The sequence below is a fragment of the Sinohyriopsis cumingii genome, chromosome 1, assembly GCF_028554795.1.
Source record: "Sinohyriopsis cumingii isolate HCF-2022 chromosome 1, ASM2855479v2, whole genome shotgun sequence".
Lineage (NCBI taxonomy): Eukaryota > Metazoa > Mollusca > Bivalvia > Unionida > Unionidae > Sinohyriopsis > Sinohyriopsis cumingii.
The window spans coordinates 135,644,240-135,671,087 of record NC_142961.1 but is presented as its reverse complement, the minus strand read 5'-3'; the positions used below and the strand labels follow the sequence as shown (position 1 = coordinate 135,671,087).

Here is a 26,848-nt window from a genome sequence, read left to right as displayed (position 1 = left end):
TCTTTATATCAAAGTTTTATTCTAAATGGAATGAGAGGTCAGACAGTTACTCAGTTATGGAGGGAACAAATTACAAGAGCCAATGAACTATATACTAATAAATTATTAAACATTTCAATTTCATGAAGATATTAGTTACAGAAACTTTTCATTGACATGATTGTCAGCTTGAATTCCAAAATGTGACAGCAGGGTTCCATGTTTAGCATCCAGTCTGCCTGACTGTATGTGTGTATAAGTCTGTATGAATTTATGCATGTAAGTATATATGAATGGATGCATGCATCAAGGTAGATGGGTTGCTATGCATGTGTTTATGTATACAAGGCAGAGATCTCGGAAACGCTTAATTACGCGTATTTGGATGCCAATTTTTGATCTGGGACGCAGAAAATCACTGAGGCGGGAGTCCTCCATACGCATGTAATAGGTGTGCGGTAAAATTCAAACACTTGCCAGTCCTGCTTCAGCCACCTGCTTTGTGGGAAAATGTGTTGATCAATTAGCTGTGCTGATATTTACAATGACAGAATTCAGTGACAGAAAGACCCCTTGATACATACATGTTGCCATTTTATAAGAGTACATAAAAAAGAACATGATGCAATAGCTGGCGGTAAGTTCAAAGGCTTTGACTGGCGACCGGGTGGGAAAATGCACTGATATTTACAGTAATTGAATTCAGAGGCAGAAAGGCCCAGAGATGTACGTGTGGTCATTTATAAAAGTACATCAAATTAACAACATTAGCATTCGTTATTGTGTTCATTTCCGAATGTAGCGGAATAAGCAGTGCACGTGACCTCAGAATCAGGACATGTTGAGACTTAGACAAAATGCCATTCGTAAGTGGGTGGCAAGTCGCTAGAAAACGTAAACTTCGCCCTCTTCTGTTAGGAAAGCGATAACGACTTCGCCCTGTGATTATTTAAGCGGTACATTGACTGACCATACCATTTTTTTTTTAAATGCCCCTTGCCTTAGCCTGGTTAGTTCCAGTGTTGTTGCGAAATGTATTCATCAAGGTATCAGTAGTTAGGCCTAGTTTTTATATCAATTATGTTGACAAACAAACTCTAGCCCATTCACAAGTATATGTTTTGATAGTTGATTGTCCATTAACCCTTTTCTGAGTAAGGTAGCAACCATCAATTTCCTGCATGATATCCTTTGATGATAAGACATACAAACTTGTGTTTTAAGATCAGAATAGGTGATCTGGATATATATTAACTGCCTCTTGCACACTATTTCGTCATAAAATTAGTTTTAAACTTAAGTGAATCAATAGGCCTAACGGGAAATAATGGCGGACTTCTCTAAGTCTAGAATGTACCAGTTTATTAGATCGTCTGTTTTCTTAAATCATGGGGCAAATATATTCAGGAAAAAAAATAAAATCATTGAAACCAAAGCCTAGATATTATTTTATTAAAGATTTAACTTTAAAATGCAAATTATGTAGGTCAAAAACGTATGGGACAATGCTATGTTGTGGAATTCGCGAGATGCGCTTTAAAGTCTAAGATGTTTTGTGACTTTACACGTATTTGCGAAAATACGGGAAAAGACCGCAAATCAAATACTATTTATCTGCCTAAAATTACTACAAGAACGTATACAAATAAACCATAAGTTTGCGATCATGTCAACGGACTGTTGTAATGAAGCTACATTATAGTGAGTGATTACATTACGAAAACCTCTCCATCTAAAAATAGATGCACTCCGTCTGTGTTGATTCTACAGGTAAGAAGGTACTGCAACTTTTGATGGTGGGACTACTTTTTTTACCAAAATGGGAGTCATGGACTCCTAGTTTTAAAATCCTATCCAGATCTCTGCAAGGGGAAACCATGGTATCTCACTTGTTACAGTTTCAGACACTCGTAATCGAAGGGTTGTGGGTTTAATACTCAACCAGGTCAGCCTGGTGTATTTATCAAATTTATCCCCCTTTGAAAGTTTCCCCAGGGAAAGAATGGGCTAGCCATTTCCCAGGAGGGAAAGAATCAGCTAGCAAATTCTTTCCCTGGGGAAACTTTTGGCCGGAGGTAAAGAATTCGCTGTTACACCGGATTGGCTGCCTCTGCCTCTTTGGGAAAGGCAACACGCTCCCATTTCCTCTGTATGATACGACCAATAATGTGTCATAAAACCCACTAAAACAAAACCATACATGTATGTACAACTGTATGGATGTATACATATTTCAACAGACTGATGCACAGCATGGAACGTGTAATGTTTTAGCCACTAATAAACATGAAGATTGACAAACTGAGAGATAAATTTAAAGATTGTGAGAAATATTAAGGCATCTTGTAAACTGACATATTAATATTGAGCATTTACCATAGTTATAACATAGTTATATCAATACCATAATGGTCATTAGTTTTACTGCTGCTATCACAATGACAACCTTCTGGGCTACCTCTGTTCAAGGACCAGCCCACCTACCAACCAACCTATCTGCTTTGTATTTTATGTGCATGTATGTCAGAGATGAGAGAGAGAGAGAGAGAGAGAGAGAGTGTAGTAAGCACAAATAAGTAAACCACACCCGGCTGACATCTGCCTAATAACCAAATGCAGAACAGTTATCCATAAAATGCAGGATGCTTTTTACTTAATTTTCTTCCAAGACTACCGATTTCTTATTTTATAAAGACACAAGTTTCATGGTTTCTGTTTTTTGGGCATCTTCATTATTTCAGTGCATATCAGCATCATTTGTCCCATACTAAAAGGCCTTTATGCCAAGATACTTTCTGTTTAAATTGGTCAAATGTTACTGAGAGGTTTTTGAACAGAAGGATTTCCTGAAAATTGAACAAGCCAAACTGGATGATATAGTGGAGTAAAGGTGCTACAAAGAACAAGCTTGTAAGATTTGCTATAAATTGATTTTGGAATGTGTGTGTGTGTGATTTAGATTTTTAATGGACCTTTAAAAAAATTCCAGTAATATTGCTAGGATATCTGCAGTGTGTCAGTTTATAGTAATGTCTAGCACTGGGGCATCATGCCGCAGACATTTAGCACGATATCTCACCCAATCCGATTATCCTGACACCAGGCTGACCAGTCCTAACATTAACCACTTAATGCTGAGCGCCAAGTAAGGTAGCTGATAGTATCATTTTATAAGCTTTTCGTATGACTTGGCCGGAATTCGAAACCGTTACCTCCCGCAACCGAGGCAGTCACTCTAACCACTTAGTCAACCGGCGTGGTCTGGTTTTTAGATAGTGTTTTAAATGTTTGTCTATTCTTAGTTACATGACCAAATTTGAAGGAGGATTGGCATAATTTGTATAAAATTTGAAGCCCTTAGTGAGTTCTGTATAATTTCCTGAAGTCCTGTTCAGCACATTTTGAAAAGAAGCCCTTAAATTATCTTTTATTTTCAATAAGTCACCATATTTGACTGTGGATTGGAAATGTGAATAAATGTGAAAGACTTCATGCCAGGATGCTTTTTGTCAAATTTGATAGAATTTTCTAAAGAAGCTTTTTTAAAAGGTTGTTTTCAATTTTTCTATTTATGGCTACAGCATAATTTATACAAACCTTAAATATTTCATGTCAAAATACATTCCGTATAATTTGGTCAGTTTCTGTTAAGCAGAAGAAATTATTTAAAGATTTTATATTTTGAGGGACTGTAGCCATACCTGATGGCAGAGTGGTATCATTGGTAATAATCTGAAAGAACTCTATGCCATGATTTTAAAATGTGACAGTAGTTTTTGAGTTGTTTGAATCTTTTTCTATTTTTAATACTAGCAGCCATATTGAATGGCAGATTGGCATAATTTTTATTAACCTGGAATGCTTTTATGCCTCGATGCTGCCTGCAAAATCTGGCTGAAGCTGGCTAAATGGTGAGAAGTTGAAATTATCAATTAATGATAGACTGACAACACAAAATAAATGACGGATGATGCACTATGGGTGCAGGCTATATCATTACCTCATATGTGAGCTGAGTTTAAAAAAAGAAAGGAAGGAAAAAAAGCAACAATTTTCATGGATTTCACAACTATTTCAAAGCATTAATTTAAATACCTAAAGTAATTATGTCCTATTCATATCTACAAATTTACATACCATAAGCACACACTTGTAAGTTGGGTCCAACTGCAAACACCAGAGACCCTGTCACATAATGTAGTGATAAATTTGAGTCATATACAGATCAGTCTAGCATAGAGCTAGATTTCTTGGTGCAATATATAATGGCAAATCTGGGCCTATGCAATTTGTAGTTGGATCCAACTAATAAGTGTGTATGATAAGTGAGTAAATACATTATCGATAAAAAATTCAACATTTTTTGCTAAACCATGAATTTGATGTTGGCAACAAATAAATTCAAAGTACATTAATAACTTGATTCAAGCACTAAATGTATTCTTGATGGCATCCAAGCATTTACTATAAATAATAATTCTCATTACAGTCTCCTGGATACAATTTGCAAAAGTTACATGCTCATGAGTTTTTAACTTTTAACCTATCCCCCATTTTCAAACAATTTACCTCTTTCATATTATAGCAAATGTATAATAAATAATATATGTAATTAGCATATTATAATTCTTGTTTGGATACTGGAATTGATTATAAGCGAGTTGGCATGGCAAAAGAATAGACAAATTTTAAAAACTGATGGCATCAAGGATTTAAAAATAAAATGCACAAATTTCATTCACTGATTTACAAGTTCTAATCCGATTCCTGCCAGGGGTTCCCAAACTTTATACTGAATAACAAGCAAATCATGTACAATATCTTAATGTTCAGTAACAGAAACAATAAGCACATATCATATAAAGCCAATATGATACTCACTAAATCATAAAATATATAAATTGACAGGTGCACATTTTACTTTCCATATTCTTTTAGTAACCGATGTACATGTACATGAGTAAAAAGCACCTACTGTTAAGCAATTCAAGACACCTATGGCACAGGCTGAGATCTCTGGACAAATATACACGATGTTGAATTTGGACAAATATACACAATATATACTTTTAATTTAAATGACAATGAAATTATCTCACAATCTATCACATAAAGACCCCATTATGTTCTTTCACAACAAAGTAAATACATTTGATACCAATTAGCTGAATACACAATTGGCTGAATACACATTTATCCATAGCTAGCTTAGAAGGCAATTCATATTGTAAAATGGTTTTGTTTTTGCCAGATAGAAATGCTACATGGGTCTAATCCGATATGACTTTCAGTACAGTATCGGAGTAGGAGTAATAATGACATGATTTTCAGACAGCTGAGCTGCCATCGTGGCCATATCAGACATCAGGCTAGTACCATTTCCATTGTGGACCAACTAGACATCATAATAAGTTTTCTTCTGAAAACAAAATGTCAATATGATCAGTCATCTAGGAAAAGTAGCAGTGATAAGAGTAGTTTCCTAATGTCAATGTGGTCAGGTAAAGTATTTGTTGGAGAAACAATTGTGGGACAATGGAGTCACATAGTGTATAGGCAATCAATATATTGCCATCCCCATGTGCTTTCCTTGGTATAGTGCCCATCAGAGTACCATGTTTTTACAATTTGTACAAACAAGTTTAATGTCGCTAATTCATCGCTTGTTCACCAATCTTTTATCCCTATCCCCCATTTCAAAACAATTTACCTCTTTCATATTCTAGCAAATGTATAATAAACAATATATGTAATTAGCATATTATAATTCTTGCTTGGATACTGGAATTGATTATAAGCGAGTTGGCATGGCAAAAGAATAGACAAATTTTAAAAACTGATGGCATCAAGGATTTGAAAATAAAATGCACAAATTTCATTCACAGATTTACAAGTTCTAATCCTATTGTTGCCAGGGGTTCCCAAACGCTGTCAACTTGTTGGTGTCTCTTTAGCAACACTGTTGCCACATTTACTTGGGCCAGTCTGTTCTGAAGCAGCCATGTCTGCTGTTATCCACTGTCTTTGAAAATATTAATAATACCATAAATTTAGGATTTATGTCTCTTTGAATACATGTATACAATAGTTCCTCTTATTTATTCGTTCAATGTTTTAGAAATGTTAAAACCAGTCACTGAAAATATTAGATTATGACAATACAATTTTTACTGAAGCAGTCTATTCTAGAAGCCAGAAATCATGAACAGTATGTTTGCTTGCTTACAATGGGAGCTTCCGTTTGCACTGAAATGCCAATAATTTGACAGTATTGGGGACCCCTTGCGAGACAGGTTAGAAATTACAAACCAATGAATGAAATGAAAATTTTTTGTACTTGTTTATACCCTTGAATCTTTTCATTTTTAAAATCGGTAGAGGTGTACAAACAAACTGGAAGGCATGCAAATACTATTTTTGAATGATCATTTCATCAATTACTCACTAAGGAACAAGTGGATGATAACGTTAATATAGACAGAGCAACTAAAAACTTAACACTAATTCACACTGGGTATATGTCAAATAAAATACTTTGATTTAGACATGCTAGTGAGAAGGGTAAGCTCTGGTGATAGGTCAAATGTCAAGGAGAAAAATTATGAAACACCAGTTACAAATTTGGTAATGTTGTTGGTGTTATTGTTATTATTATTATTTCAGTTTCACAAGGAATTAATTTGGTATACTTGCACCACTGTCACAATAGCCCCTTTCACCTATTTGCAGTCCCTTTCCAGATGCAATGTTTACATAATTATACGGTATAGTTTACTACAAATTGCTAACTATGTAAACCATATTGTACCTGGTTTTGCAGAAAGGGTGTGGTTCAGGTTCCAACAGATATTTACACAATCAACTAGTATCATGATCCTAGCATAACACAACCTAGAAATTAATGTAAGACACTTAATGTTACCAATTTTAGTGAAGAATGAAATGTTTAAGTTACAGTGACCTACTTTTATGAGAAAGATGTGGTACTCATCAAGATTCATCCCCTCACCAAGTGTCATGAATCTAGGTATAACACTGTAAAAAACCCATCTGGTTATGAGCTAAATGCAAAACCTCAACCCAAGCCAGTAAAATGTGAAATGCATGCCACGCTGACCTTCTTTTGTGCCGAGGGTGTGATTCAACCATATAGTTTCATGATTCTGTGATGAACAGAGATTGAGAAAGAAATATTAAACCTCAAAAACCCATGCAAGCACTTAAACAAGAATGTACAACTAATGTACACGTATATACAAGTTAGGGGCCATCCATTTAGTATGCACACAAAAATCTGGCAAAGCTTGACCCCTACCCCCTCCCTGTACACATGCATACTTTTTTACACACCCCACCTGTGTACATATGCTTGATGCAAACCCCCCAATTCTATAGACTGGCCTATATTTAGTCCATGCAGAAATGATATGGGATTAATAATATTAACATGTTTAATAAAACAGTCCACCAATGTTGAATGTCTGGCTGCATCAAAGAAATAAGCTGTGTAACTTTAAAAAGTTTGTCTAGTGTCCACTAAAATTCAAACGATGAATTAACCCAGGTGAACAGGATAATTAGACAAATTATTATCAAAGTTTAACCTCCCATTTTCTATGCATACGTACATTATCAGTAGCCCCCCACCCATATGCAAGCATATGCATTTGGGTTACCCCCTTCCATGTATATGTACTAAATGGATGTCCTCTAAGCCCTCTCCCCTCTATGAAATCTTCTCCAAACTGTTGCCTTGGACTGTGACAGAAAGAACAGCAGACACTCAATGTGGATGTACATTATGCTTTATCTGTGTCAATGAAGATGCCAATGTAGGGTGTAATACAACAACTTGCCTCTACGAAGCTGAGCTAAACATTGCCAAATTGTTTAGAAGAAAAACACTTGAAAAAAAATGTGAACATGTAGTCTTATAAGATAAAGATGCAAGGTAACTTTCAGCACACTTTTACTCATGTTCTTCCTAAAACAGGCAAATGAAATGGCACTTTTATGCAATTTGCTTCACATGTTGACATAGTCTGCTTGAAATATCCTAAACAATTGGAGAGTTATACTCCAGAAATGAAAACGTTTACAGACAGACGGACAAAAGATAGTTATACTCCACTGTAATACATAACGGGATAGTAACTGAGACAAAAAAGAAGCCAAAGCACCAGCATTTGAACAGGCCTCAAACTATAAAGCTTAAGAAGTATATCAGAACAGTGAGCTGAAATCATTAAGAAGTAAAGGATGATAAACTAATTCAATTCTGCTGGAATGTAGAGCGTCCAGGCTGCAGAATACATAGCTCATTGGAAAGAATACTGGTACAAATTGAGTCTCCCTTTCCCACTGACAAGCAAATTCCCTTTGTTATTGCAGGTGATGCAGCTGATGCATTCGAGAAGAGTTGTCCACTCTTGGATATGTTCGCCTCGGTGGTTGCACATTAGGATCTTGTTATGCAATGTGTCAGTGACAAAAACGTTGTTCTTTGGATCAACGCACACATCACCAGGTAACCAGTCAGAAGCTCCAGGGGGTAAGTATTCTCCTGTACAAAGAATGTGAAGATTTTAAACTACTGTACCAAAATCAGCATAATCCGTTAAATCGGCTTCATATTTTATACATATTTTCAACACATAAAAATGAAATGAAAAATTATGTGCAGTATCATTATATCACTGTTAGGGAATGACAATAAAAAAAGCATGATAAGACAATCTCTGTTGTGCATAGGTGAGAAAACTCCAACTGTGACAAATGCTGTGTTTTACTTGGCTTAAATGAAGCATTAAAGTTAATCACTATACTGGGTGTGATCATTGAGCTGTAATCAAACCAGTGCTGACTGCTTCTGTTTATTTTACCAACAGAATTCTTGGACTTGTGTAATTAAATGCCATTTGGAAGCAGTGAACGAACCAGATATGAGATCATATTATGAACATCTTTCGAAAATCGTATGACTGGGACAACGATTTCCAAACAAAACTAGCCCAAACAACTAAAATCAGTTAGACAAGTGAAATTTCATTCAAGTAGCCAAATGTTTCCATGACACAGAAAGAAAAATTCTGATTTTTAAATCATTTGCACCAAATCATCTTTGCTAGGTTACTAGGTCAAAATGGGAACTGCCACACCTATTAATGAATTTCACAAGTAAAAATTAAATTTTTGAAAATATTATAGTGCTTTTAATTAATTTCTGTTTTCCAACTGCACAATGTATGAAAAATAAAATGCACTGCAAAATTGAAGTGAGCAAAATATCTAAGTTAAAAATTTGTGCAAGCCAAAATAGCTCAGTAAAAATATTAATATTTAAATTATATTATGATAAGATCGGCAATTATTCTCTGTCCTTGTAGTAACTGACATTTACTTGAGATTTAATACTACTACTTCTACTACCAATACTAATAATAATGGCCTCTTTAACTAAAGTCATTATTGTTATCAAATCTACTGTAAATGCCAATTACTACATGACAAAGAATTGCGGAAAATTCTAACCAAAGTTAGACATCAGTATCTACTGTTTCACAAATGATACATTTTTCATAGAATGCTTGTTAACTCATGAAATGATGATACGAAAAAAGATCGGATGGACCTTTAAATGTTGTGTACTGAAATACCATACCTGACATTTTTGTGATTTATATTTATAAAACATCCCTCACCAACTTCTTCAATTTATTCTTTTGATCTCCAATAGTTAAAGCTGTCAAAAGTTTTAGGAAACTTTTACTAGTGACCCATCGATCCTGACCAATGGTTACCTGGATACCCAATCAAAGGGAAATTGTATTAAATGTGAAGCTGAACTGCTTTGCTGTAGGTTCCAACATGCCAAGAGAGGTAAAAGCACAATTTTTCTTATATGATTTGTCCTTTTCCTGATGCAATATTTTTTAAAGTTTAACAAAATACCTCTCTGCTAACATTAATCAGTCATATAACATTATGAGTTACAATGATAAAGCCCATTTCTCTTAATATCTGGCGACATTTTTTTGTAATTTAGACTGGTCCACTACGTATGTGTGTATCAAAATATAATGAATCTGTGACATGTGGTTTCACATTCAAGAAACCCGTCAGTTTTCCTGGAACTGTCTTATGTACAGTTACTTTAAATAGAAAATAAGGAAATTAGACGGATGTCAAACAACAGATAAATGTGCAGCAGCCAATAGTCACATGACATGAATCTTGAACTGTAATCATTGTTCTGTGTCTCACTTGCTTCTGGTATCTTTGATCTGAACTTGGCAACACGTCTTTGTATTTATTTAATTTTTAATGGGTACTGGTTGCTCATTTTATTACCTGGATTATTATCAACGGGCATGTACCAGAATATCTGGGTACCTGTTTACAGCTTTACTGATAAGACCTTGTATTGGCGGAATTCTGTCACACAATACATGGTCATCATTAGCTTTTTCCTATGAATGATCTTGACCTTGGAATGAGTGACTTCATTATATGTGGACCTGGGTAAGGGGGTTAAAAAGTGAGTGTAGATTAAAGGGTTAACAAGTGAGTGTAGATATAGAAATAGGGCATTGACTAGCATTATCCCTTGTTGTGATAAAAGTTTTTGATGCAGACAATATGACTGAATAATAAAAGAAACTGTCAAATCAAAACATATAGGCTAAAGTTTCATTAAAATATCTTCTTTGAACAAGTTATAGCCCATGGATTCAAAAATATATGTCTGAAAATTAAACGTATCCATTCCATGACCCTGAACTTGTGTTGGAAGAAGGGGGCATGGTAATAATATGCAAAACATAATTTCTGAGACACAAATATTCACGCTATAAGTTTGGTTTCATTAAAATTTCTTGTATGGTTTAAAAGTTATACTCTGGACGAAGATACAAGTCACAGAAACATATTTCCCTTCCTGCGACATTGATCTCAAGACAGAATGGTACACAGGACAAACCATCTGGTTATGATAAACACTAAGGCAAAGTTTCATGAAAATCTCTCCATTAAAAACATGTACGTAACGAGCAAAATGTTTCCCAATAAATGACTAGAATACGCAACCTTTATTGCTTTTGTATACATCAAGCATCAAACTTTTTCTTTGGCACCATACAAAAAAATGTTCATGAAAAATAAAACAGCACAAGTCCCAAAAACGCAAATAAAGAAATCAACAACACCCAATTAAAAAATGCAAAAAATCTCTTAAACAGCACAAGGTTCTACCCTGATTATCAGCAAAACCCAGCTCTCAATGCCATATGGACATACAAGTGAAAGCCATAAAAAATGGATATAAAGATAATAATGGTATAAAAATGTTGACAGCCAAATAATGAAATGAGCAAATATTAGTTTGCATCAATCAATACTCACAAGAATATGTAACAATTAAATCCATTAAAAATTCAATTAATCAAATAATTACTAAAATTAATCAAACATTTCAACTTAACAAAGCTGGAAATGGGCTTGTATAACACATATGTCCCTCGAACACTGTCCAAACCCTGACAGAAATTTGCAAGGTTAACATAACCTTGACTGCAAACTTTTATGACAAATTGGTAAAAATCAAACTAAAAAGAAAGCTGGTTTACATACTCCATGAAGTCCTTTTAAAAGTTGTGGAATGAAGAAAAAAAATGTATGGCTGGCAGATTAACTGGCTAGATGCCAGATCACAACCCTATCATATCTACAGCAAAAGTATCCAAGATTTACCCACCTAAATGCATACCATCCATATTAGTGATTATCACTCTCTTCAAATGTGTGTCAGCCAGAGCAACTAGGTTGTTATTGCTGGTTGCAATGCTGATGACATGCTGCAGGTTTAGTCCACCAGATGTAGTTGGAACAAAATCTGAAACTTTTCTTCCTTCCACATCATATCTTGCAACCATGTTCTTCTTCACATTGGCTATAAGAATGAATTGATTTTTGTAACAGGCTATCGGGTGTGGAATGCTAGCCTGAAACTGAAGTCGTTTAACCTGTGGATTAGTGTGCTCTTTGATGTAAACATTGGCATTATCACTGTTCCAAGCTATGCAATCATTCCATCCTGTCAATGACATTGGTGCAGGATCATGAAAAAAATCAACAAAAGCGCCATCTATCCTGAACATCTTTATTTTTTTGTTTCCATTATCACTTAGGAGGAATGTGTCATTATTGATAAAAGCAATACCAGAAATTGCAGGTTCCTTGACATCCGAGGTCATCTTTACATCCAGGCATGTGACAAGCCGAAGAGCTACATTTTTTTGAACCGATTTCTTCATTCCATGAGCTAAACTTAGTTCTGGCTGTGGCTTTTGGGGCTCAAAAGCTGAACTTTGTTCAGGGAGAAAACTTGCAGCTTGATTAAACAAAGCACTTGTATACTGCTGAGCTTGATGTTTATTAAGACTTGCACTGTTTTGTTGTCCTTCATCTACTCCAATCTTCTGCTGAAAAGGGACTCTCGTATAACACTGCTGTCGTCCTCTATGTGCATAATCACCACCCACTGCCTCAACACTTCGTTTCTGTATTGTTCCTGGAAGTGACTGAACCAAAGTTGGTGGTATGTCTGAGCCACTACTGTAATATTCCATAAACATCGGCACCGAGTAGGCTGAATAAAAGTCCTGATATTGATCCAGCATACCTGAAGGAAGAGTTTTCTTTCTTTTTTGTTTAGAAATTTTCTTCTCCTGACCCTGCTTGTCTGATGTTTTCTCTGCTTTGCTTTTTTTTCCTTGATCTTTCTTTGCTGCTTTCTTTTTGGGGGGGCTGGAAATGCTAAATGGTGACCATTTTTCAAAATCAATGCCATCAGTATTGACTATTACAAATGGACAAGGGCAGTTTCTGGGAGATGCAGGGGAAACATTTTTCTCCTTTAACTCCGCCAGACTGGATTCTATTACTGGATGCAAAGTTAAAATGTCCACATCTAACCCTTCATTGAGGAAAAAATTCACAATGCTGGATCTTTCTTCAATTCTTAAAGCTATTCCTTTAGCATTTGCTTTCCTATCTTTAGCCAATTTTCTCTGAGCTCGAAACATTTTCCTCAAAAGTTTTACTGCATCATCTCTTTTTTTCTTGATGACTTGGACATACTGCTCAACAACTTTCTCCATAATTTCTATTTGCTTCTTCTCCTCTTTATCCAGGTCAACCAGAAAACCATCCATATCATCATCATCTATTTGTGCATGCTTTTTCTCAAGGTCATTCAGAAGGGACTGTATCACCGACCGTCTTGAATCTATAGCTTCTGTGAAAATAATACAGTGATGCTTGGAATGACCCAATAATATACAGTCACGACAAACCAGCTCATTACAATTTTCACAGAAAAATTTTAAATCTTCACCTGTGTGCTGCTCACAGCGTACTCCTTTTACAGGAATTAACTGCTGTTTTCCTACCAATTTCAAATCATCTTTGGACACAACTCTATGGTGTACAGTTTGACTAGAGAAAGTGTGCTTAGCAAAACAGTCATTGCACAATATATCCCCACAGTCTATACACTTCCCATACCCTTCATTAGTTTGGTCGTGTAGTAGACAAACAGCACAGTTAAAAACAGGATCAAAATCACCCTTCTGAGCCGCTATTAAATTCATGACAAGCTTGTTGGAAACAAACCCATCTTTTCCTTTACTTGGAATGGTGTGCCTACCCTTACATTTTGGACACCTGATCTTGTTCTTTTTCACATGAAGGCTGTCAAGACAAACATAACAGACAGAATGTAGACAAGGAAGCAGCCGTGGATCAGAAAGAGAGTTCTCACATGCTGGACAAATCAATGGATCCTGGGATTGTGAATTTGCCCTCTTGACCCCTGACATATCAGAATCATTGGTATCAGATTTGGAAACATGATCTTCACTGTCCTTCTCCTGCCTTTCCTTGCCAGTGTCCCCATTGCCCACCTCCTCTTCACCTTCCTCCTCTTTATTCTCCTCCTCCTCTTGTTCCTCCTCACTTGTAGAAGTCCAATCTGATGAATCAACCTGGCTGATGGAGGCAGATTTCCCAGTCTCTCCAAAAGTCTGATCTTTACATGTTTCAAAAACCGTATCTTCATCTACAGCTTCTGCTCCAATTGAAATTAGACCATGATCTTTCAAACCTGCACCTACTCCTGTACCACCTGCATTTTCACTATGAACGGGTAGAATTCCTGGAATTTCTTCATTACTGTAACCATCCAAAGGATTATCAGGGCTTGATACTAAAGGATCTGTGGTTTGAAATTCTGTCACATTCTGATGGTTCACACCAACATCTGATGATTGTTGCTCTGTCTCTGTTACTGCACCCTCCACGGATTCCATCTTTGCACTTTTTTGGCAAAGTAAAAATTATTGTGTTTCTCTGAAATAAAAATGACAACAGTTTCAATTTTTTGAGCTGGAAATCATAATCTACTTAAGCGTTTACAAATAGTACTTTACCAATATAACACTGACATAAGGCGTTTCAAGAGAAAAGATAATCTGATTGCAAATGCACTTTCACATGTGTAGAAGTACTATATATTGTTGTGCATATTTAATTCAATTGTTTGTTTGTTAGTTTTAATTTTTTTATTTCATTACATGCTATTGTAATGTAACATTGTATGCTGGACTTGACCTTGTCCAAAACTCAGTTAATTTCTGCTTGACCTGTTTGACCTATTTTTTTCTTCATTTTGTGTAAACAACTAATACATGGCTAAATTATTCTCTCTGTGTATGACCTTAATATCAGGATCATTATTAATAGAAGTAAATATTTTTATTTGGGTCAAAGTTTTGGAATTTCCTAAGTGAATTATACATAATTGAGGTTATTGTTTTGTATACATCAGGATAATTCTAGAAGGTTATTATCCATTAAGTAATGGGTTTTTTTATTACAGAAAATGCTAATTGTGACCAGATGTCAAGAAGAGAACTATATATTGTAACTGTGTGGACTTGGTCATTTATGCTTTAACATCTATCACTTTCAAGTTGTATTATGTTGTGTCTAGTTGGGATGAATCTTTGTCTTCAAATTATTGAATTCAAGTGATTATTTTCTCTGGAAATACAAATGTACTCTGATAAAATTCTTTGATAAAGACATTCAATGGAGTTTATACTAAATTCAAACCTGGAATTATATTACTGTGATTCAACAAAAGACTGTTGACACATCAACACTCTATAAGCTATAACTGATATGTCATTACCTTCAGTTCTTGGATTTATTTAGGACTTTAAATTTCTAGGACTTGTCTGTAATTCTTGGACCAGTTTTGGATTTAATTCGCAATAACCTAAGTTCTTTTTTCTCACTTTCACTTTGCATTCTAGGGAAATAAATTATGTTAAATTTTACAAAGCTTGCTTATTTTAAGAGCACTGACATGTAACAACTTATCAAAAGCCTCTTAACCAATGAAATTTGGTTTTCTTGCTTAACAAATTTGTCAGAGGTTCAGCAATTATGGAAAAATTGGAACAAAATTTTCGATAGTATCCAGCCATACCCAAAAATCACATCAGTCACTTTTAGACAATTGTCAAATCTGCATCAGTGCATCAGTGAGTCAGTGGAATTTGCCAAAATACTTTCAGAGGGTCTCGGATTCGGCCAATGTGGGTATGACAGAAAGCTTGCCAGTAGCTTCTCGTGGGTCGGTGGTTCTTTCTGGGGTTTTCCCTCCACCATTAATACTGGCCACCATGTATAGCCTATTGTGTGCTGAAAAATGGCGTTAAACCCCACAACAACAACAACTTTCAGAGAGTCAAATTTGGTGACATACTTTGCATTTCCAATTTTATCAATGCAGTCATCGTTTCTTGGTAAAATAAATGAATCTGTTTTAGTCACACTGCTCAACTTTCTATAATCAGTACACATGTGGAAAGTATTATCTGGTTTCGGAACAAGTATACATGGAGAACTCCAGTCACTTTTACTTGGTTCTATAAAATCATTCTCCAACAATACTGGATTTCTTTTTTCAAACATTCCTGTTTGAGAAAGGTCATCCTGTATGAGTGTTGTTTCACAGGTGTGGAATTTACAATTTCAGCATCATGGTAGATTTTATTTGTTCTTGTAGGAGCATCTGTAAATAAGTGCTCATATTCAAGTAATAACTGTTTTAGTTCATTCTTTTTGTTGTTGCTGCAGATGTGAAAGTTTCTGGTCCAGATTGTTCATAATTTCTGAATTTTGAAGATTTGTTACTCCAAAATCAATACAGTCCAATTGCATTCCTTCACTTATATCTGCAGTGTGTGGGACAGGTACAACTAAATTAACTGCATGATTAACCTGGCTATCTCTCTCAACATACTCCATTAACATATTTATATGGTAAAGTTTTTTTTGCTTATGCCTTCCATGAGTATTTATGATATAATTAAAAATCATGTACTTTCTTTTCCACTGTGTAAGGACCATAATACTTGGCCAGAAGAGGATTTTGTGGTATGATCATGAGAGCCAGAACTCTATCACCAGGCTGAAAACTCCTTTTCTTTGTATTTTTTCATACCTTAATATCATTTTTGACAGAGTAGAGTGCAGATTAGTTCTTGCAACCTCACAAGCCTTTGACAACTTATACTTAAAATTTGAAACAAAATCAAGAAGATTAATTTTGGTATCTTCATTAGAAAGAAGTTTCTCTTTTAACAATTTCAATGGTCCATGCACAGTATGTCCAAAAACTAGATCAAAGGGACTGAATCCTTCAGATTCTTGAACTGATTTCCTAACAGCAAACAATAGTACATGAAAGCCTTCATCGCAATCTTTACTCGTATCAAAATAATATGACCAAATCATATTTTTCAAAGTTTGATGAAATCTTTCTCCTTTGCTCTCAGGTCGATAGAAGACTTGAATTGTTGGATGCCTAATTCGTACATAACTTGCTGGAAAATTCCAGACATAAAATCTGACCCTTGATCAGACTGAACTGATTTGTAAAGACCAAATTGAGTAAAAAAAAACATTATCAAAGCTTTTATTATTTTTTTAGACAATAGTTTTAATATTCCTCAAAGGAATTGCCTCTGGGAATCTTGTTGATGCACACGTTATGGTCAACAAGTTTTGGTTACCTAACTTGGTCTTAGCTAAGGTTATATTCCATTAGGTATTTTTTTAATATAGAAAATGCTAATTATAACCTCAGGCCAAACAGAGAACTATATATATATTGCAGCTGTGAGGATTTTATGATTCGTGCTTTGACATCGAGCACTTTTAAGACTTATTATATGTTGTGACCAGGAATTTTGGACTGGAATCTTTTTTTGTTCAAATTATTGAATTCAAGCAATTATTTTCTATGGAAATACAAATGTGCTCTGATAAAATTCTTGGATAGAGACATTCACTGGAATTTATAGTCTATTCAAACCTGGAATTATATTTCTGTGATTCAACAAAAGACTGTAGACACATCAACAACTACCACAGACATGTCACTGACTTCCGTTTGGTATATTTTCTGGACTTTTACTGAATAGTGATAAGATTTCCAATGTTTCTGATGTGGCAGGCAATACTGAATGAATGGCCCCATTAGGACCAGCTATACAAGAAGTTGTTTAGTACAAACCCGATGTTGCCATCCATTCAGGAGTAGTGGCGATGACAATTTTGGGCCAAATACACATTATGACAAAGTCTTCTGGTGAGAACCCCTTGGCAATATTATTTACATTCAGTATTAACGATATTACTTTTCATTTGGGAGGTATAGCAGTAAAAAGATTTTCAAGATGGACCCTCTGGTGGCCATATCAGACAAAAAATAAGCACTATTTTCACCAGACATCACCAGCCAGTAAGACTTTCCATTCGGGAGGGGTAGCAATAACAAGATTTTGAAGATGGCTGCTATTAGGAACAATCTGACATCACAAGAAGTCTTTTAGTGAAAAGCCCATGCTAATAACAACATTCAATATGGAAGAGTAATGATAACAAGATTTTCAAGATGGCAACTAAGGAGGCCTTATCAGATTGACACCTTTCATCATAAAGGACCAACTGGAAAAAGTCTTCGTGAAAACCCCATATTGAGAAGTGATAACAAGATTTTAAAGATGGCTACCAAGGCTTCTGGGTCAAATACATGTATAATTCTTAAAGAACATATCGTTTCTCCCCAGAGACCATTCTCAGAATGTATTCATTTGACCCTGGGTCAACAAATCCAGAATGAGGCTAAGCTAGGCACCAGCTTCATTTTACCTCGCAACCATGGCTGCTACAATTGATACTGGCAAGGGAAATAATCATGATGAATATTGCTGTGTTCCGTTGTGCAATGGCAATGCTAGAATTCATGTAGATTTAAGCTTCTGCCATATTCCTTCAGTGAAGATGGAGCTTGGTAGAAAATGGATTTTTGCAATATGCTGTGATGAGGGGCCAAATTTTAAGATAAGAAACTGGATGATTATTGGTGTGCTTGTAACATATAAAGAGAAAATCCAAACGCAACATAAGTTCAGTCGATGTGTGTATGTGTGTTTTATAATGGTCGGTTTCTAAAAATGTTACCCCTAGTCACAATCCACAAAATGGGGTCATCAAAATCTCCGAGTACCTCCATGCAGCGCATTCATATCAGCAATTATGAATTGATGTACAAGTAGTAATTACAAAAATAGTGAACTTTACTATCTCGTTGAAAAAATGAAAGGAAACAGTAGAATGAACATTACCATGATAGAGAAGAGAGGTAGAACCAGTAAAATGAAAATGATGGGAGGACAAGTTGAATGAAATTACGAGATAGAGAGTATATGTGTGTTTGTGTGTGCATGATTTGGATTTTTAACATAGCTTTAACAATTTTTCAGTCATATCGCTACGATGTCTGCATAGAGAGAGAGAGAGAGAGAGAGAGAGAGAGAGAATGCGACTCGATACGAATTAATGAAACTTTTGATAAAACCTATTGATGTGTGTAAACGTAAGGAAAAATGCACACTTAAATCACAGGCCATTGAAATTCTATCATTGTAGTAAGTTAATGTCAGAGAATTCCCCCCGAAAGGGAAGTATATATATATATATATATATATATATATATATATATATATATATGATTTTTACCTCCCTTTTTTCTTGCATATTCTGGGTTTTTTAAAACTATAGTGATATAATTTCAATGGCCTGCACTGAAATAATTTTGATTTTTTTTTGACAACTAATTATTGCAACTAACTCATGTTTTTTTTTTTTTTTTGGAGACACCCGTGATGAAATTCACAATGAATGCAAAATAAATATCTGGCAAACAGCTCAGATCGTTACTCGATGTACAGTAGGACGCCATATTTTTTCTTGATCTGCCTAGCTTAGCCTCGTTTTCATGATACATTAATATTCATGAGGCTATCATTAAGAATGATCTATAGCACCTCATTTCCCCCAAGGATGCTCCCCTTTTCTTTATTTTGATCAGCCATGGCTTATCTGTACTAAAGCTAAAGGCCAGACTAAGTAAATGGACATGAAGCCAATGTGACCAATTAACAGTTAATCCTTATCATTGTTATTTTTATGTTGAAAAATCTTGTCCCCTCACCCCAAGGCCACTTAGATCTATGGTGTATGTTAGCACCTGTGAATGACTGACAAATAAATGATGCCCTGTTCTGCTGCTATGGTCAATATATCAATACAAATATAAATCATAAAAGTAATCAAAGTTTCCTCAGAGTTTAGTTTGGACAATATGTTAAATCATCATATGCCATAATAACTGCTATTTAAGTATGTATGATTTCTAAAGGCACTATAGTATCAGTTGATAGTTTTTAAAGAAGTGCAGAAAAGTATACTGTCTTGTTTTTATGGTAAAATCTGTTTTCATTTTTCTGGAAATGGACTTGTGATAATGATGATGACATTGCCAACAAAAGAATAAAAGCAAAATTTCCACTAAACTGATGAGATTTGAGTTTCAGTACCTAAAGCTTGTGTGAATTCATTCTAACAGTTAAATTCTGGGTTGTCAAGCTATTATGTATTTAGGTACTGTACATGTACCAAGCTATAAGTATTTAGGTATACTGTATGTACCAAGCTACATGTATTTAGGTATATTGTACATGTACCAAGCTATATGTATTTAGGTACTGTAAATGTACCAAGCTATATGTATTTAGGTATACTGCAAATGTACCAAGCTATATGTATTTAGGTGTTGTACATGTACCAAGCTATATGTATTTAGGGTATTGTACATTTACCAAGCTATATGTATTTAGGTATTGTAAATGTACCAAGCTACATGTATTTAGGTATTGTAAATGTACCAAGCTACATGTCTTTAGGTTTTGTAAATGTACGATGTTTAATTCATCTTTCCTATAGAGTCCACATTAATTATAAGTTAATTCCTCTCAGCTAAATGTTAGGATATTTAACACAGTTTACGAACATTTATTTTGAATTTGTTTCGTTTTTGCTGCTTGATATATTTGTTTATTCCTTCATTTCATTTAATGTTGGCAATTTTATGTTTACATATATGGTAGTGTAATGCCAGCTGTTTACTCATGTTAGTTCCCTTGGTTAAAATGGAGATGATATTCTACTTGCAGAGAAACCTATACAGCATTATAAATGATTATTCTTGGGACTGAAACTAACTAGTGCTGATTTTATTGTTGTGGTTTATGTCTTATGTTTTAGTTTTATTGTAGAGACACAATTTAAAAAAAATAAATGTAACATGTATCACGTTTAAATTTGGCATTCTATTTACTGAAAATTTTCTTTTTAAGAGTAATATAAATGGCTAAGAAATCGATCTTGATATAATTTAAAATAATGATCATGTAGTTTTTCAGTTTCCTTTATATTCTTCTTAAAATGAGGTACTTATGTGTTTTATGCAAGGGACTTTCAGAAATAGGATGGAGACTCCTAGTTACGTGAGTGAAGAGTCCAGGACTTCTCATTCTGAAATTCTGCTGTGAGCCTTGGCTGCCATACTAGATGTCAAAGTGGCACTATTTTCATTTAGCTGCTATGTTTAGGGTATTTTGAAATATTTGTCTCCCAAGAGTAATGTATATGTTTTGGGATTTATTGCAGCCTTATCTTTTGCATATGTATTTCATATGTATTTCACACACACACACCCATATCCTTTAGCACATTAAAGCAAAAAGAACCCCAAATTTACATATGAAGTTTTCTCATTTGCAATGGGGCAATTTCAAACAACTCTAATATAAAAACATTTTTAAAAAAATACACTGTACCTTAAAAAAAAGAATGTATGTGATATTTGAAATGTGCATTAAAAGTTAACAAAATGGTTTCTCCTATGTAAAGCCATTCGTTCTCAGTTGTAAATAAGAGTCAGTAACATTACTCCAATACATAAGCATACTTCAAAAGAATTAAAATCTTAAAACATGTTGCAATGTTAACTGTTACAATTATAAGTGTTACCACCCCCAATTATAAGTGTTACCACCCCTGCAAACAGCATACTAAATTAAAAATGGCAAAAATACTCCACAGCACTTGCTGAAAATGGCACATGGGTGATTCTATATTCGAAAAACATTGTAGTTGACACTAGCAATCTTAAAATTTGCCAATGTAAGCAGCCAAAACATTTACCATTATTAAGCGGCAAATTATATCTATCAAAACAATGTATTTGGCAACCCAAAAGTTGTGAATGTGTACTGTTGTCTTTCATGTGAAGTCTGAGATTTGACCAACCTTTCTCTTGCTGCCAATGCTGTGTGCCATAAGAAGAAATGACCCACTTAATCCAAAGCTTAACTTCAGGCAAGGTACATCAGTTGGAATTTTAAAAAATATCTTAAAAAAGGTTCCCAATGGTTCCCTTTCTAAACATGTGTCTTCTGAACACATATTTTGCAGATTAAGAGGAACAGTTATAATTTGGACACATCATCTTACCTTTACTTAACTAAAAATGATGCTCAAATTACAAGGCCAGATACACAATTTTTTGGAGTTTTCACTTTGCATATACATGTATATCCATAATTTCATGAAAGAAGTGATTTTATGACTACAAACTATGGTTCATTTCCAATTTCTAGCCATTGCAAATACTGGATGCTGACAAAACAGTCTGTACTGAAATAAACAATTCTCAAAACCACAAATGGACACCGAGCAGTCAATTTGCTTGCTTACACTGATTGGACAGCAAGCAGTCATTTTGCTTGCTTACACTGGTTGGACAGCGAGCAGTTTGTTTGCTTACATTGGTATCTTCTATTTGCATTGAAATGCCCATAATTTGACAGTGTTAGGAACCCCTATGTGACAACCAGGTTAGAAATGATAATTCAATGATTGAATTCACTAGATTTTGTGCATTTTTTGTTATATCCCTGACGCTTTTCAATTTTTAAATTGGTCGGGAGTACGAGAAAGTGATATAATGATGTGTGATCTCCCACTCCTTATGATGCTTTGGTTATTGTTATCGAGGAGATGATCAAAAACAGTGTCATTGCCCAGACTGAATAAACAATAACACAGAATATGAAAATAATAGATGGAATAACTGAGATCTGAGCAGAGATAAAACAGAACAACAAGAGCCCCGTATGTAAAATATTAAATTTAATCAATTTACATAAACAAAATGAAACTGAACATGAAATTTGAATGATTTATTTTCTCTTGAAAATAAATATACCAAATTTATACGAAATTCAATTAGCCATTATCTTACACCAATAAAAAAATTTCATCGAGTGACAGACTCAACTCAAATTGACAGGATGTTAGCATCATCTAATTGCTTCCTGTCTTTAAAAATCACATTGCCATATTTTTTAGCCATTTCTCTTTCTGGCCTACTTGGGTCATCAGCTGTCTTGTTTGAAGACTATCCTCTTTTTCAATGTGCAGTACAGGTAAGGGGCTATTTTGTTCAAATACAATATAATAACCAACCTAAATATGTGTCAAGTTTTTTCTTCTCCTTGGATCAAATCATATTTTCACTCTTTTTATGTCAGATACTATCTATAATAATTCAACACAATTAACCTAAGGTCAGTTTACAACCTAATACTAATACACAATCCTCCGAACTGGAATTAATGTATTTTTAGCTGTTACATTCCTACTGGAACCATGACATAATTAGACCTCTTAGATACCACTACACCCCACTATGATGCTGTAAATTAATAGCTATGTCAGTAGGCACATGTTCCTGATGCTAACACCACTGATTCCAGTTTGAAAAGAATTCACAACTTAATTACACAAATGAATTGATGGACTTCACTCCTTTTCCTAGCCATGTTACTTAGCTAATTAATGATTCACTGACAAACATTTCCAGACATAGAAAAATCAATTCTTAGCATACATGATACAAATCATTCAAGACAGGTAATTTAATTTTCACAACCTGTAACACTAACAGAAGAAATGCATGAAGTTTTAATTATACACGACTGCTATTAAACACAAAACCAATAAATCTGAACTCATTCATACCAATGAAATATTGTATGACATTCTTACAATACATGGATCATATAACATTCCAGACCATGAATGCATGATTATTTTCTGCACTCAAGGAAAAAATGAAGTATGAATTTAAAATGAATAAATTCAACAAATACATCAATGAACATATTGTATGTGAATGAGACTATACCTTTGTGCTTATTGAGATCTGCCCTTACAATGCAGCTAAGTCTCTATCTATATATTTGACTGTCCGAGACAAGTTTCATGGACAATCACAAGAGGAGAAAAAACCTCCCAATTTTTGGGGTTGTTGCACACCTACTTCCCGATTATTAAATTATGTCTGTTAATTTTCATTTAATACCTACATAAATACATCTTATGCAATCCAAAGAAGCCATTTTCTATTTTATCACCCATGAATATTGTTGTGATAAAATAATTATTATCACACTACAAAGAATTTTTTCTTCAGTAAATAGAATGTTAAGTTCAAACATTATACTCATCAATTTACATTTTTTGTAACCCTACAATACAAAATCAGAAAATAAACCACAAAAAAACATAAACCGCACCAATAAAATTGTGAGTGTCAATCCTAAGAATGATCACTGTGAATGCTGCGGCATCTCCATTCCCATCAAAGAAATTTACACAAATGAACCATAGGTGCTTGACGCGAGCTTGATGTTTAAAATAAAAGCAATAATCTGAAGGAAAAAAATCATACTGAGTGACAAACATACCTCAGATTACCCCCCATGACTTGTTCCGACAGAATAAGAAAATAAGTTGGAATACCAAACGTTAGAAAAATAGTTGCTACATGTACGGTAGCTTCAAACTGCATATTTACAACAAAGTAGGGCATTGTTTCTTCCCCAATAAATTGCTGGTGCTTACAAAAGCACATACTGTAGAACATGGTTTCTTTTAATTATGTCTGAAGGCCAGTCCTTATCACATGATAATTGCAATGATAAGAATTAACTGTTAATTAGGCACACTAGCTTTCTTGCTTGTTTATTAAAGACTAACCTTAACTATTGTGCAGTTTGGCCACAGGTGACCAGAATACAAAACGAGGGCACATCCTGGGGATAGAAAATAAGGGGCATTATGGTGAAACAACAACTGTTTTAAGAGTTTTACATGTAAATGACCCAGAAGATCCATCAATATTTAGTGAAAACGAGGATTAAAAATGCAGTGAAAAACCTCAGGATTTCAGGTCCCATTCCCCCTTTTGTTTAAAATCTGTCTCATTACTTGGATTTTGCAAAATTGACAGGTATGACAAACACCCTTGTTTTGCTTATCCAATCATGATTACAATCTCTAACCACCCAAAAATGTTAACAGTCCAATCGAAGTCAGAATCTGGTGGTTAAAGAATCTTATAATGTTCAGTGAAATTAATGACCAGAATGGGCGTGAGATTCTATTGTTCTATTTGTCTGATGAATTTTCGCCGCCAGTCAAAAAAAAAAAAAAAAAGGTGGAGAACAACTTGTTGGTCTAGCACACAATCATGACCGCAGACGGCGCAGTATTGTAAATTTGTAATGTAGAATGACAAATTCTGGAACGGCCCTAGGGCAAAGCGAACGAGGCAGCCGCCTTGGGCCCTACGCTTTCAGGAAATCGACTCCGAATGCATTTTGTCTTTGCTGGGGGCCCCGCGCTCATCGCTTGCTAAGTTGCTGCCTTGGCTTGGGACCCCCACATCCTAGGGCCGGGCCTGGACCAATTTACATTTCCAGCCTAGAGAAAGTATTAATATTCAAAACGTCAAATAGTGAACATAAAGCGATTTTAACAAGAATAAACAGATTTACCAGATATATAGCAATATTCTCCAAAATGCCACTTTTTACGCAAGAAAATGAAATGAAACTGACGTCCTAGCGTCAAGCGGAAGTGATATATTAGACCCTGAGGCTGGTTCACGGTTCCCATATTACACACAGTGCGTTATCTCCCTTGGTTACGATAACTTGATGTAAATAATTTGTTAATATAATGCCACCTTAAAAAAACAAAAATTGTACGCTATGATAAATACGCATCCCTGCATTAAATTGGATTTGATGCGATTGCTTTCTTTATAATGACTTTAGTTCACAATGCGCAGATCTTGCCGAGTACATAGAAGGGAAATGTAAATAACTGTTTTACTCGTGGTAATGGAGTACAGGGTTGCGATCTTCATAATGTAGCGGAGACTCCCTCGGTTGCACCACACCGAGTCTCGCAGTTCCGGGTTCTTTAGGACATGTCTTTGTATTTGGAGTGATACCCCACTGTAACAGTCTGAGCAACAGATTTCTACCCCAGCGGGATTCCATCTTATTCCTGGCTTCTTGTCGCCGACTGAGACCACTGAATCGTCCTCCTGGGTCGCCGAATGGGTCGTCCTCTGGGTCACTGAGTCGTCGACGGTGTTTTCGACAAGGTCGTGGTCGCGTCGTTACTCGCTCAAGATCGAGATCTAGAGAGGAAAACTGCGAAATGATGATAGAAGAGAGATCTTCAGTTAAAACGTGCATTGTCGCAAGGTCGTGATTACAAGATTTTCGCGCTTCTTGGACTAGCTTTGTAGCGTCAGTATTTTGGTAACGAAAACCCTAGGCCCTACACTTGTTAAATTCCCCGGCCTGGCTCCTTTCCTGTTCGGCAAACCATAACCAAATGAGCTTGCTTCGGCGGGTGGTTGTGCCCTCCTTTTTTTATACTAAAACTACTGGCGACGACCATAGAACGGAAGAAGGTGAAATTATACCTTTCTTCTACATGCCGTTCATATGCTTCTCAATTTCTTGCTTGGCGTGAATGCGGCCTCTTCTTGGGGTAGTTTTATTGGGGTAGCTCCTTGTTTCAATTTTATTTCACGCCTTTGTACTCCTTCCAAGATCGGCATCAGATACAGCAAAGAGTGACTGATAGTCGCAGAGAAACAAACCAACCTTTCTTGCCTGTTCTTCAGAGAGTGGTTATTTTTATGCACGAGCCAGTTATTCCAAATGAGTCGGTAATCGAAGCTGAGACTCCATATTTTGAAGACAATAAACTGTCGAACTCCCTTCTAAGTTGACAAATTCTGCGACAACTTCTAAGACAGCAATGTTTGTCCGAGCAAAGAGCGTCTGGTTATCTGCAGTTGCATTCAGTATCCGTACTGGAAAATTCCCTTCCCCGGCCCTGACCAGCGTCCTCGCGCCTAAGATGTAGTGACGCTTTCCAAGCTTCTGATATTGCTCTATCACTTCGAATTCCAGCACTGCTTATTTCGTGCATTGCTGTGACGTTCACTGTTTCAACGACAATT

General features: G+C 35.3%; 1 protein-coding gene across 1 annotated transcript; it reads right to left on the bottom strand.

Annotated features, from left to right (window-relative positions):
- Window positions 1-25,507, bottom strand: LOC149807911 (E3 ubiquitin-protein ligase TRIM56-like). Its single transcript, XM_089971911.1, has 3 exons — window positions 25,359-25,507; window positions 11,732-14,385; window positions 1-8,542 (listed from the first exon to the last, which is right to left on the bottom strand). Exons 2-3 carry the CDS (start codon window positions 14,343-14,345, stop codon window positions 8,298-8,300), a joined length of 2,859 nt encoding a protein of 952 aa, XP_089828037.1. The 5' UTR covers window positions 14,346-14,385; window positions 25,359-25,507; the 3' UTR covers window positions 1-8,297.
- Between the last annotated feature and the right edge of the window lie 1,341 nt (window positions 25,508-26,848).